This window comes from Lycorma delicatula, chromosome 6, assembly GCF_047948215.1.
Source record: "Lycorma delicatula isolate Av1 chromosome 6, ASM4794821v1, whole genome shotgun sequence".
Classification (NCBI taxonomy): Eukaryota; Metazoa; Arthropoda; class Insecta; order Hemiptera; family Fulgoridae; genus Lycorma; species Lycorma delicatula.
The window spans coordinates 141,233,309-141,245,348 of record NC_134460.1 but is presented as its reverse complement, the minus strand read 5'-3'; the positions used below and the strand labels follow the sequence as shown (position 1 = coordinate 141,245,348).

General features: G+C 27.9%; 1 protein-coding gene across 1 annotated transcript in view; it reads right to left on the bottom strand.

Annotated features, from left to right (window-relative positions):
• Positions 1-12,040, bottom strand: part of LOC142326950 (uncharacterized) — a 127,752-nt gene continuing 115,712 nt past the window's right edge. The window contains exons 35-39 of the mRNA XM_075369681.1: positions 11,525-11,754; positions 9,017-9,190; positions 4,348-4,554; positions 3,389-3,562; positions 1-83 (exon numbers count right to left, since the gene is read on the bottom strand). Coding sequence (XP_075225796.1) covers positions 27-83; positions 3,389-3,562; positions 4,348-4,554; positions 9,017-9,190; positions 11,525-11,754 — 842 coding nt within the window. The 3' untranslated portion in view covers positions 1-26. The remainder of the gene's footprint in view (positions 84-3,388; positions 3,563-4,347; positions 4,555-9,016; positions 9,191-11,524; positions 11,755-12,040) is intronic.

Here is a 12,040-nt window from a genome sequence, read left to right as displayed (position 1 = left end):
AAATTTAATTACAATGTTAATTATAATTAGTCCCAAAATATATCACTTGAAACATCAGATGTAACTGATAAACATTCATCATCCTGCAAAAAAGTAACAAATTTAATACGTTTTAATGAATTAAAACAATTTTAGAAATATTATAATAAAGTAATAATGCAAGTTTTTATTTGAAACCACTAATTTTCATCTGTTTCTTGTAATTCTAATTACAAATTTTATTGAAACAGACTTTAGAGAAAAATGAAAGAAGTCAAAGAATCTGAAAAGATTGTACTGCGGTAGGTCATGCTGTGGTTACTAAAATATGCTATAAGCTACTAAATATATACTAGTTGCTTTCCTTATAAAATAATAAATAATTTTCAATAATATATTATTAATGAGAAAAAATTAAATAAAATTTAATAAATTTTCTAAAGTGCTGATGAATGTGTACTACACTAGATCACATTTGTACATGTCTATACACGTCTGAACCCGCACAACAGTAGCAACACTACCCTTTGACTTAGGTCATTTGGTTCAATCATATTTACAATGCTCTAGGAGCTTTTACTTGACAATGGATGAAAAAATGTTTTAAAATATTTAAAAAAATTAAAATAAAACTATGGATGATGGAAAAATTCTGAATACATATTTGAAAGCAGCATAAAAAACTGCATTAAGTACACCTATTTTTATACTGTGAGAAAAAATCATGTTGACCAGTGTTATTGTATTTCAAATAATTCGTATTTTTTTCTGTTTTGGTCCCTACTTACATACAATGCAGCAGCTACCTATGTTAAACCAAACATTTATTTTCTACTGTATTTGCTTTTTCAGTAATTTTTGAGCCAGTCACTTTCTTTTAGCCTTAAATGTTTTCAATTTACATACATCCTACCTCTGTTGCAATAAGTCCATGTTTTTTTCAGATTCCGTGTTACCATAATCACATATAGGCACACATAATTCCTGCCTAGATCTTTGCTTTCTATACTGTAAATTTCAAATTAACAGAAGGGACTCAATTGTCAACTGTTGCTGCACTAGAAGAGACAATTATAAGACTGATCTGTCTGCAAATTTATAATATGAGTGTCAGCAAAATTAATAAACTTGTAAAACATTAGCAGGAATATCAATCATCAATACCCACTGCATATTTACTCTATATTTAAAATACAATTTTCAACTTTCTTATTAATTACTGAATAATAATATTGATTTAACAAAACAATTCGAAGCAAATGGTTTTTTTTTAAATAGATCAATATTATAATTATTTGAAGTACTGGAAAATAATAAATAAATATTTAAATTCTTCTGCTATCTGAGTAGAAGATGAGATAATGGAAAAAGAGTCCTTTTGTATTTTTATCAAGTTAGTAACTTGTTTTAATTTCAAATCATTACTTTTGGTAACTGCATACATGATTTTAATTTATTGTTTGAATTAAATATGAAATTATTATAATAATCTTTTAGCAGTATGAATAACTTTAGCATAAGTTCATTTGTAATTTTTCAAATAATTCTGGAAGTTATCAGACAAAAATTATATTACACATTTCACAAAAGTTTCTTAGTCTCGAGCTAGATTTTATAATTCCTTAATCCAAATATTTTTCATCTTATGTTTATTTCTTACTTACTAAAGGGCAAGCTAGAAAATAGTACAGTTTTCTAAAAAAAAATTGTACTATTTTCCCAATTTGTTTCTGATAACAAGGTTATCATAACATAAAACAAGGTTCTGATAACAAGTTTCTAATTGAATACTTAATGATCATGCTCTTTAAAAATTAAATTATCATTCTCTACTTGTAATAAATAATGTTATTGCAATTTGACAATTATAATCAGAACACCAAAAGGTCTTTTATGCTAAATATTTAGACTTTGTACTCAGAGTTAATACTTCATTCGCAACATTAGCTTTTAGCTTCTTTTATTCTGAATCAAACATCAAGGATGCCATAGGTAGCATCCTTAATAAAAACTGAAAGTGCGGCTGCCTGGCTTCAGTAGTCTTTTTTTTGCCTACCCTCAAAGCACCTGATTTAGTAATTCATGTAGTATAGATATATATTTCTAAAAGGCATAAAAAAAGATTCCTCATCAGCAGTAAGACTTTATGATTCATAAAGGGAAACAAGATAATATTAATTTTTATTAGACAGATTCAGGTTCAGAGACTAGGTTTGCAAGAGCAGCTAACTTTAATTTTTTAAATTAATTAACCTGTAACAATGTTTTGAATTATTCATGCAAAATCTTCAGTATTATTATCACTTGCTTTATTTGAACTCACAATGCATTTTTTTCTATTTTTCAGTTTTTTCATGTTTGTCCTTAAATCTTACATCCTTAATTTAACATACTTCCTGACATTGCCTAATGATGAAATTTTGCACAGTTACTAAGGTTGGGTGACAATGTAATATTCCACCATTTCTTTTACAAACATTCCCTCGTATGGGAGTAAATTTTTAAATGTATATAAGCGATAAAAAAAAGTTTTGTTAATTTACAATTGTATTTCAATAATCAAAATCTTCACTATTTCGTTACTTTGCATAGTAAATTTTATCAGAAATTTCAATATGTGATATCTTTTGAAATTATTCTACTAATTAAACTCATGACTAAAATGTATAAAGCAAGTTTTTAAACACTTAAAAAAACCTTTTGTAATATTATTTTATTTCAAAGTTCATTTACTTGGATACAATAAATATTTGAATAAATAATGAAGTGGAAAAAATTTTGTGGAAGAAGCGGATGACATCAATTAAAGATTAGTAGATTAAAAAAAAAAAGGATAATTAATAGCTACCCACTGTCGATGAAGTTGAAACTCATAAACATATACAATTCAGTAAGAATTTTTCAGTATTAAATAAAGCTTCCACAAATATCAGACTTCATGAAGTTTACATGATAAAAGTGAATAATATATCTATTCTATTTGTTTCTTATTTTCTGGAAAGCATGAAATTTTCACATAGAAAAACAACAGTGGGTTAGAGAGAATGTTCAGAACTAACTGCTTTTCAAAAATAAACTGGATTAGTTTCATAAGCAGGCTACATTTGTGGATTTCCCAAACTCTGATTGATAATACTGATCACTCTTTTATTACAAAAATATGTATATTTTTAGATAATAAGATGCATTTAGTTGTAGCTGTTGTCTATAATTATCTTTGTTTATACATGGAGAGTTAGTTAAGATTTTATTAAATTTATTGGATAACAATAACAATAATTACAAGTTCTAAAAAAAACTAGAAAACTGGAAAATAATACAAATTCTTAACTGAAACAAAATACTATTGTAGTCTATATTTAGATGAGTGTAAACTGATACTACATAAGAATATTTAAAAAAGACTTACTACATCTTCATAAAGAACTTCTAGCCGTTTAGCTCTGTCATAAAGTTCAACTTTTGAGGCTGGAAAGAAATTCAGTAGGTACTCCCAGTCATTAAGACACAGTGAAAGAATAACACAAACGCTTATGGCTTCGTAGGTACGTGTGTGTGGTGTATCATGATAAAGACCTTGTGGCTTCATTTAATAAGAACAGAGAAAAATTAATCATAGATAACTTTAAAATAATTACTTTAGAGAATTATTTATGAAGTATCCACTACACTTTTTTATTTATTTTGTAGTTAAAAGTATTATATAAATAAGAGATCAGTTATAGTTATAATTATAAATAATAAAAATACTTTATATAAATTTTACAACAAATTAACTAAAAATATGCTTTTGTAACAGATTTTCTTTATTTTGAAAGTTTATAAAAGTTAATATGAGTAATTGAAATAGCACTTTCAAACTTACATTTATAAATAACACTGAAAGCTAGAAAAGCAAATAAACATTAAATTGTATCAAACTACTTCAAAAGAAATTTGTAAATATTTGTAATTTTTAAAATAATTTTTAAATGGAAATGGGAAACATTAATGTGCAATGGGAAAAGGGAAGTGCTTAAATAATGAACTTTATTGTAGAGATGCAGAGTAAGTTGGAACACAACTTACTTTAGACTTATCAAAATTTAAAAAAAGAAACATTTACATTCAAGATTTTTTGTGTTTCAATTCACTATTTTACACAAAATGCAAGCAGTTCTGACCTCTGAACACACCAAAAACATGTTCAACTTATTTAGAATTTCATTGTCATAGCATTCGATTGAATAGGTGTAGATTTATTTAAACAGTATGGAATCTCCCTATACAAAAATTAAAATTACTTATTTTCTTTTCAACAAAACAGATATAGTTGCATCTATGAATGTATATTATAAATAAAATTTTATTTGCAAAATTTATACTTACCACTCCAAAGAAATCTTTACTACCAAGGGTGTACACACGAGTGGTCAATGTGGACTTTGATTTAACAAATCCTTTGTGAATTATATACATTGTATCATCAACTTGTGCTTCATATGCTATCACATCACCAGGATGGAAAACACATTGATTACAGCAACAAATTATCTGTCTTAGCAAATCTTTATGTATACCAACAAATAGAAAACACTGTAATCATGAATTAAAAAAAAAATTAATTATTAAGTTAAAATGTAATTTCTTTCGCATATATATATATATATATATATATTTTGTGTGTATGTGTAAGAGAATATATATAGTTATCATCTTACTGAAAATCTTTTTAAAATTATTATTCCTACATACTTAAATTATTTGTAAATTCTATTAAATAAACCATTTAGTACATAATATTGTATACATCTTACCTTAATTTTTCATGAGATTACTTTTGTGGGATCCTGCATCCTTAGTCATGGCTAAAATAATTCCATTATTTCATAATAATAAAATAAATTTTCATAAAAGAAAATTTATTATGAAATAATAAAAATTTCATAATAAAATAAAATTAAATCATAATAAAAATGGTGTGAGCTCCATATGACTTTCTTGAATGCCTGTTAAATTACGTATACACATTTTTTGCTATACTTCATTTAAAATTATTTCATTTGAAACTGAGATATGATACTTCAGTTACACAATTGCAGGGTGGTGGACACTACATTGCAGCACATTTTTTTTGTGATGTCCGTATCAGCATTTTATATTAGTTTATATATTACTTTTTTCTGACAGCTTTATAATCTAGCCTTGTTAGAAACTGAATTTCAGTGAATTCGAATATGTTAACTAGAAGTTACATTGCTTCAAGCAAGTTGACAAATGAAGAAATGTAATTAATGAATTTAGATGGAAGATCTAATGATTCTCTTTTTAAAAAAAATATTTTTAAAATGTGGTCTGCATTAAAATATGCGATCATAAATTTATTATCAAATCGTTTTAATAAATCTAATGAGATTTTATCATTTTCATTGTTTATTAGAAGATTTTTAATAATGGCTAAGACTTCGTTTCTTAGTGCCAAAAATCAAAGTAAAACTAAATTATGAATGTAAATTACGTAAATGTAAATTATGAACCCAGATTCAATGTAGTGAAGAAAACTCCAAAATAATATTTTTGTTCATTCATAAGTTAATTATTATTATTGGATATCAACAATGAAGATTGAATTTGCCAAGATGCAGTGTATTTATACATATCACAATATTATAACTTCACATGTAGTTGATATTTCACATAATTATTTAATTATCTGGTCTTATCCATATTTTTAAATTATTCAGCCCGGAGGACCAAAAATAATGAACAATTCCAGCCACGGAGTAATTTGTTGATAGTGTAAACTGTATACATTAAGTAACGCTGGATAATCAATTATTAATAATCATCATTTTCTTTATTTACTTTTTAATTTACATTAAATTAGTTAAACATTTTATTAAATTATGACATTTAGGTTAATTACACATTTTATAGAATATTAAATATTCTGGCTAGCAGAGATATAAATTTGTACTCAGATTCAACAATAAAATTGTCTTGGATTCATGGACATCCGTCTGCTTGGAAGGTATTTATAAGTAATAAGATTACTAAAATTTATACTAAAAGAATTATTCTTTCTATTATTGCAGAGTATTGACTCTTAAGTCTTATTGGTCCTACTGTTTTCTGCTGTCATGTATGTATCGGTCATAAATGTTTTACACAATCTTTATGGCTACTTAAAATTAATTGAGATGATCAGTTGCACTTAATTGAATTAAGATAAGTTGTCCAGTTAAATTCAACAATGGCATTAAGGTTAACTCAATCTAAATAGACAGATTTTCAAAAGCCTCCATAAAGGGTTACGGTTGCTGTGTCTACATTCGAACTTTATTTTTCTCATCAAACAATTTCATGTAATTCATTTTGTTCCAAATCATGATTTGCTCTTTAAAAGAAAATAAAACACCAAGGCTTGAATTATCTGAATGTTTACTACTCTCATGTTTATAAGTGAAGGTGCTCTGAATATACATATTGATGAAATACATTTGTATTAAGATTCAACAATAGCATTGTCCTGGATTCACGAACATTAGTCTGCTTAGAAGTATTTATAAGTAATGGGATTACGGAAATTCAAAGCAATAGCTCTTGCACTATATTAAGTCTTTGGACGTATTGCCAGTTGACGTATTGTCTAAGAGTTGTAATCCAAGTAAATTAGTTGGTATATCACTTTGGTGTCGTGGTCCTTCTTGGCTCTTACAATTTTTCTTCTCATTGGCCAAATACTCATATTTACTTTAATAATTATATTAAGAATCCTGAATGTCATCTTATATCAAGAAGCAAATATATCAAATATAATATAACAAATACATGAAGCTAATTTGTACATTTAGCTTTTGTTTCTGATTTATGCACAACCTTAAATTAAATTGGTCCAAACAAATCGCTGGTTATTTAACTACAAGGAAATTAAGTCAAACCCTTACCTTTTTCATAAAACAGTCTCAACATGTACATTTTAGTGAAATAAATAAATTTAAAAACAATCAAATTATTTCTAACCAAAGTAAAATCATTTCACGTGGCCCATTTCTGGATGACTTAGGATTATTATGAGTAGGAGGTATATTACAACACTCTTTATTATATTATTACGCTAAACATCCTATTATCCTACACTCAAAAGCAAATACAACTAAATTAGTTATCACTGCTGAACATTTACAACTTTTACATTCTGGTATACAATTGACACATCATTAATGAATGATGCCAGAAATACTGGAACTTAAATACTAAAACAATCATTAATAAATGTTTGAATTGTTTTCATTTTAACCCAAAAACTCAAATGCAACAACTAGGTCAGTTATCACCTTTCAGAATAGTACCTTCTTGTCCATTCCCTGTCTGTGCAATAGACTATGGAGAGGTCCACTTACAATTTGTCATGGCGGGCAGTGGTCCTTAAGTAAATCTTATATTGCACTTTTTATAAGCCTCAGTACCACAATTCATTTAGAAATAATCTCAGGTTGGACTACATAATCATTTATTGCAACACTCAAAAGATTTATTTCATGAAGAGGTATTCCTACCCAAATATTTTCAGATAATGATTCCAACTTCCGTTCTGCCAAGAATATTTTGTATGACTTTTTTAAATTCTTAAATTTTGAAAATCTAAAATCAAACATTCAAATATTTTCATCCAAACAAAACACATTATGGTCATTTATTCCACCTTCTTCACCCCATTTTTGTGGCTTATGGGAGAGTGCAATTAAAAGCGTAAAATATCATCTACATCGTATACAAACAATCTTTAACTCTGAAGAATCGTATATGGTTTTAACACAGGTTGAAGCCTGTCTAGCGTGACTCAAAACCACTGTTATCTGGACATTTTCTTATCAGTTGTCCACTATGTCTTTACCTGAACCTGATTACAAAGAAATTGAAATTAATTGCCTAGGTGATTGGCATTTTCTCCAGAAATTCGTCCAATCCATCTGGAAATTATGGTCTAAGGACTATCTTTATTACCTCCAGCAGAGAAATAAATGGCATTTTTCTTCACATAATTTGTCTATTGGAGATTTAGTATTAATCTCTAAGGAGAACTGTTCACTATTGCAATGGAAATTTGGAATTATGACTAAAGTTCTTGACCATCAATTTAAAGACTATCTGCCAATTTAAAGTTGTGTTCACTGCCAGTAGCTGACAGTTAATTGAATACTGTTTATTTAAAAAAAAAACTTTCACATTTTACTAATTGAGAATATTTCTAAAATAATAATTTTATTGATTGATATTATACTTTATTATTGTAATTCATTTACTGTATTTAATAAAATATGGTAAAGGAAGTATTGTGATCGTGAATATGCTTTCAATTGTGATTTACATTATGGTCATAAATGTCATATATTGTTATAATGTAATATTCTGTATTCATATCAATATATTTGTATCTTACTCATATAACACACTCTATAGACTAATTATTATATTACATTTACATCTATATATATACTGCACACAGGAACATACACACACACACACACATCTCCTTTTTTAAACTTTTTTTTTAATTTAAACATATTGATTTATTAATAATTATTAAAAAAATTTACGATGAATAATGATTGTATATGAAAAGTACAAAAAATGTTATTCCATTAATAACTTATACGTACTTATCATTTAAAAAAAAAAAGTAATTTAATAGGCGTACAAGGAGGTCATATGGACTAAATTAAAAAAAAGGAAATGTAATCAGATTCAAACCGATGTTCCTTCCCCTTGTAAGATCCAAATATTTCATTAAATAGAATTTTATTGACTATAACTTAAGTAACTGACTATAGCATAAATACAACTTATGCTATATTGTTGAAAAGCTCTCAATGAGGGCTTATTACTACAGTTAAGAAAAATAAAATAATAATAAAACTAAATAAATAAATAATAAATAACATTTAAATACAAGTAATAATTATTGTTTATAAACAGACTTGTTTATAAACACTATATGTTTTATTTAAATTTTACAACTTTAAATCTTACTAAAATTTACTAAAAAAAAATTTACATTTATAAAATGCTTCCCATATATTTCATTACTCAAATCTTGTTGTAGACATAGATTTGCTTGTCTAAAAAATACTGGGATCTGTTCACCATGATATCCTTGCCATAGTCTTGTACAATAATCTATTACATTATTATTTACTAATGTACTGACTCCATTAACTTGTAGATATTTCTGTAATAAAAAGCAAATATAAATTATCCTCTAAGAAATATTAGTTGTCATATTATGACAAGTGTTTATACAGCAATAATGCAAGTAGAAAATAATATAAAAGAAAAAAAAAACAATTAGAATATGAAATATCATAATTATAATGTTTTGCATTGCACAATAAAGAGGGATTTAGATAAAATGATAGCATATTTTAAAAATTAGGGAAAATTATTGATAAAAATTAGATTCTAGTTAAGATAGAAAGGTTACTTTTGAGGTAAAAAGATTTATGCTTTTGCTCTAGTCTTGTCATTTAATTATCTGAGAAACAGTCAAGATGTTTTGATTAGCCTAAAAGAAACAGTACAATTTGGTTCTGTTTTTAGTCAAAGCAATATTAGATAAATAATTTCCAGTTCTTGAATACAAAATGATTCACTTTCAGATTAACAGAATTTTTTCTTCCTTTCAAAGCTAATTATCAACCCTCTTTCTTAGTAAAGTATTATTACCAATGTTTTCAATGACTCCCTTATGAAAAAACATTAATAAAGAGCTTTTAATATAAAATCAAATAATACAAGGGTAAGTCAATTATTATCCACAATGCAATTATAAATTTTATTGCAATACAAATAGGAAATTTACATGTACATAATTTTTCAACATAGTCCCCTTGCATTTCAAAGTACTTGGTCCATCGTTGCACAAGCTTCCTGATGCCCTCATAAAAGAAGGTTTTTGGTTGAACTGCGAGCCAGGAATGCACCACTTCTTTCACTGTTTTGTCCAAGGTAAATCGACAGCCCCTTAATGCCTCTTTGAGTGGACCAAACAGTGGTAGTCAGAAGGGGCAAGATCAGGACTATACGGAGGACGAGTCAGTACTTCAAAGATGAGTTTCTGGAGCGTTTCAGCAGTGTGGGCAGCAGTATGTGGACAGGCATTGTCGTGCAACAACAACACAACACCTTTCAACAGCAGTTCTCGGTGTTTGCTTCAAATTGCAGTCTTCAGCTTGGCAGTAAGCACCTCACTGTAATGCGCATTGTTTATTGTCGTGCCCATTTCCTCATAATGTTCCAGTACTGAGTCCCAAAAAACTGTAAGTATCAGTTTTCCTGCGGATGGTTGGGTCTTGAACTTTTTTTACAGGGTGAATTTGGATGTTTCTATTCCATACTTTCCCATTTATTCTCCGGCTCGTAATGATGAAACATGGATCTATCATGAATCATCACCAGTGATGATTCTGTCTAAGAAGATGTCCCGTTCGTTACCATAGCGATCCAAATGTTTTTGCCATATGTCCAAGCGTGTTTGTTTATGCAACTGTGTGAGTTGTTTTGGGACCCATCTTGCACAGACTTTATGAAACCCAAGTCTGTTGTGGATGATTTCATAGGCAGAACCATGACTAATTTGCAAATGATGTGCCACTTCATCAATAGTTACTCGTCTGTAAGAAAACCATGTCAAGTGCACGCTCAATGTTTTTCTCATTTGTGGCGGTAAATGGTTGTCTGGCTCCTTCATCGTGCATAACACTTGTACGACCTTTTTTGAATTTTTCAATCCATTTATAGACACTCCATTGCGGCAACACACTGTTCCCATACTGTACCGAAAGTCTTTGATAATTTCATCCCTTTGACACACCTTCCGACCGTAAAAAAACGGATCACTGAACGTTGCTCTTCTTTGGTGCAAGCAGAAAGTGGAGCAGCCACGGTTAACTGCAGGGCAGCAATAATGGAACTAATCTAGCAGCATCAAACCTGCACAGACATAACAATTAAACCACACATGCATCATCTACGTAACACGACAGTACTACCAACAAAAAAAATAAACTAAATTGCGAATAATAATTGATTTATCCTCATATATTTGATATGCACTGTATTTAATGTTTTTTCAATTTTTTCTATTTGTAAATTTCATATTCAAAGCATGTTGAAGTTAATGTTTTTGTACATGTGTCCTCTTCCTATAAGATGGTTAGCAAAATTTGATTTTGCTACTGTAAGTAATGCTTGTATTTGTTCATATATCTGTGTGTAGATATATTTAGCAGAATCACCGCAGTGTATTGTTGATTTCATTGCCAGTCCCTGTTGAAACTAGAGCAAAGGCATCAGCTGAATTAAATAAACTGTTATCACCTGCATCTCTATGCATTCAACACACATTGATATCACAGTACATATCAATGAAGAAGAAAAGGGAGATTTCTTTTGTTTTCATTTTCTATAATAAACTACCTGTAATAAATATGATATCTAATGTCAGATTGAAGTAAATTTCAATAATTAATGGGATAAAATTTATAATGTTTATAATTTGACATACCTTTAACATCCAAAGTTGAAACTCATATGTAATAAATGAATAATTATATGTTTGAATAGCATTTGTAATATCACCAAGAAACATAGCAAAAATAAATTGACTTCCTATAATCATCAAAACAACATAAAAGTATTCATTTCTGGTATGTGGCCCCATATCACCATAGCCAGTAGATGTTAATGTTACCACTGTGTAATAAAGAGCACAAAGATAGTCACTTTCACATTCTCCTGCAAAATGAAATTAGTATAAATAGCAGCACTTTTAAAAAATGACAACATTGTAAAAATGTTGTCATAAGAAAAATTCAAAATTTGTAACCAATTAAACATAAAAAATGCTTAAGACCTATACCTGTTTAATTGTGGTTAAATTTTATTTAAGAGTAATTCTATCGGATACTATAACCAAATATGTCTTTAGTGAAAGAATTAAATGCATTTAAACACAAAATCTGTAACAAATATAAAAAATAATGAATCAAACCAGACTGATCGTTTTACAAAATCATTTGCA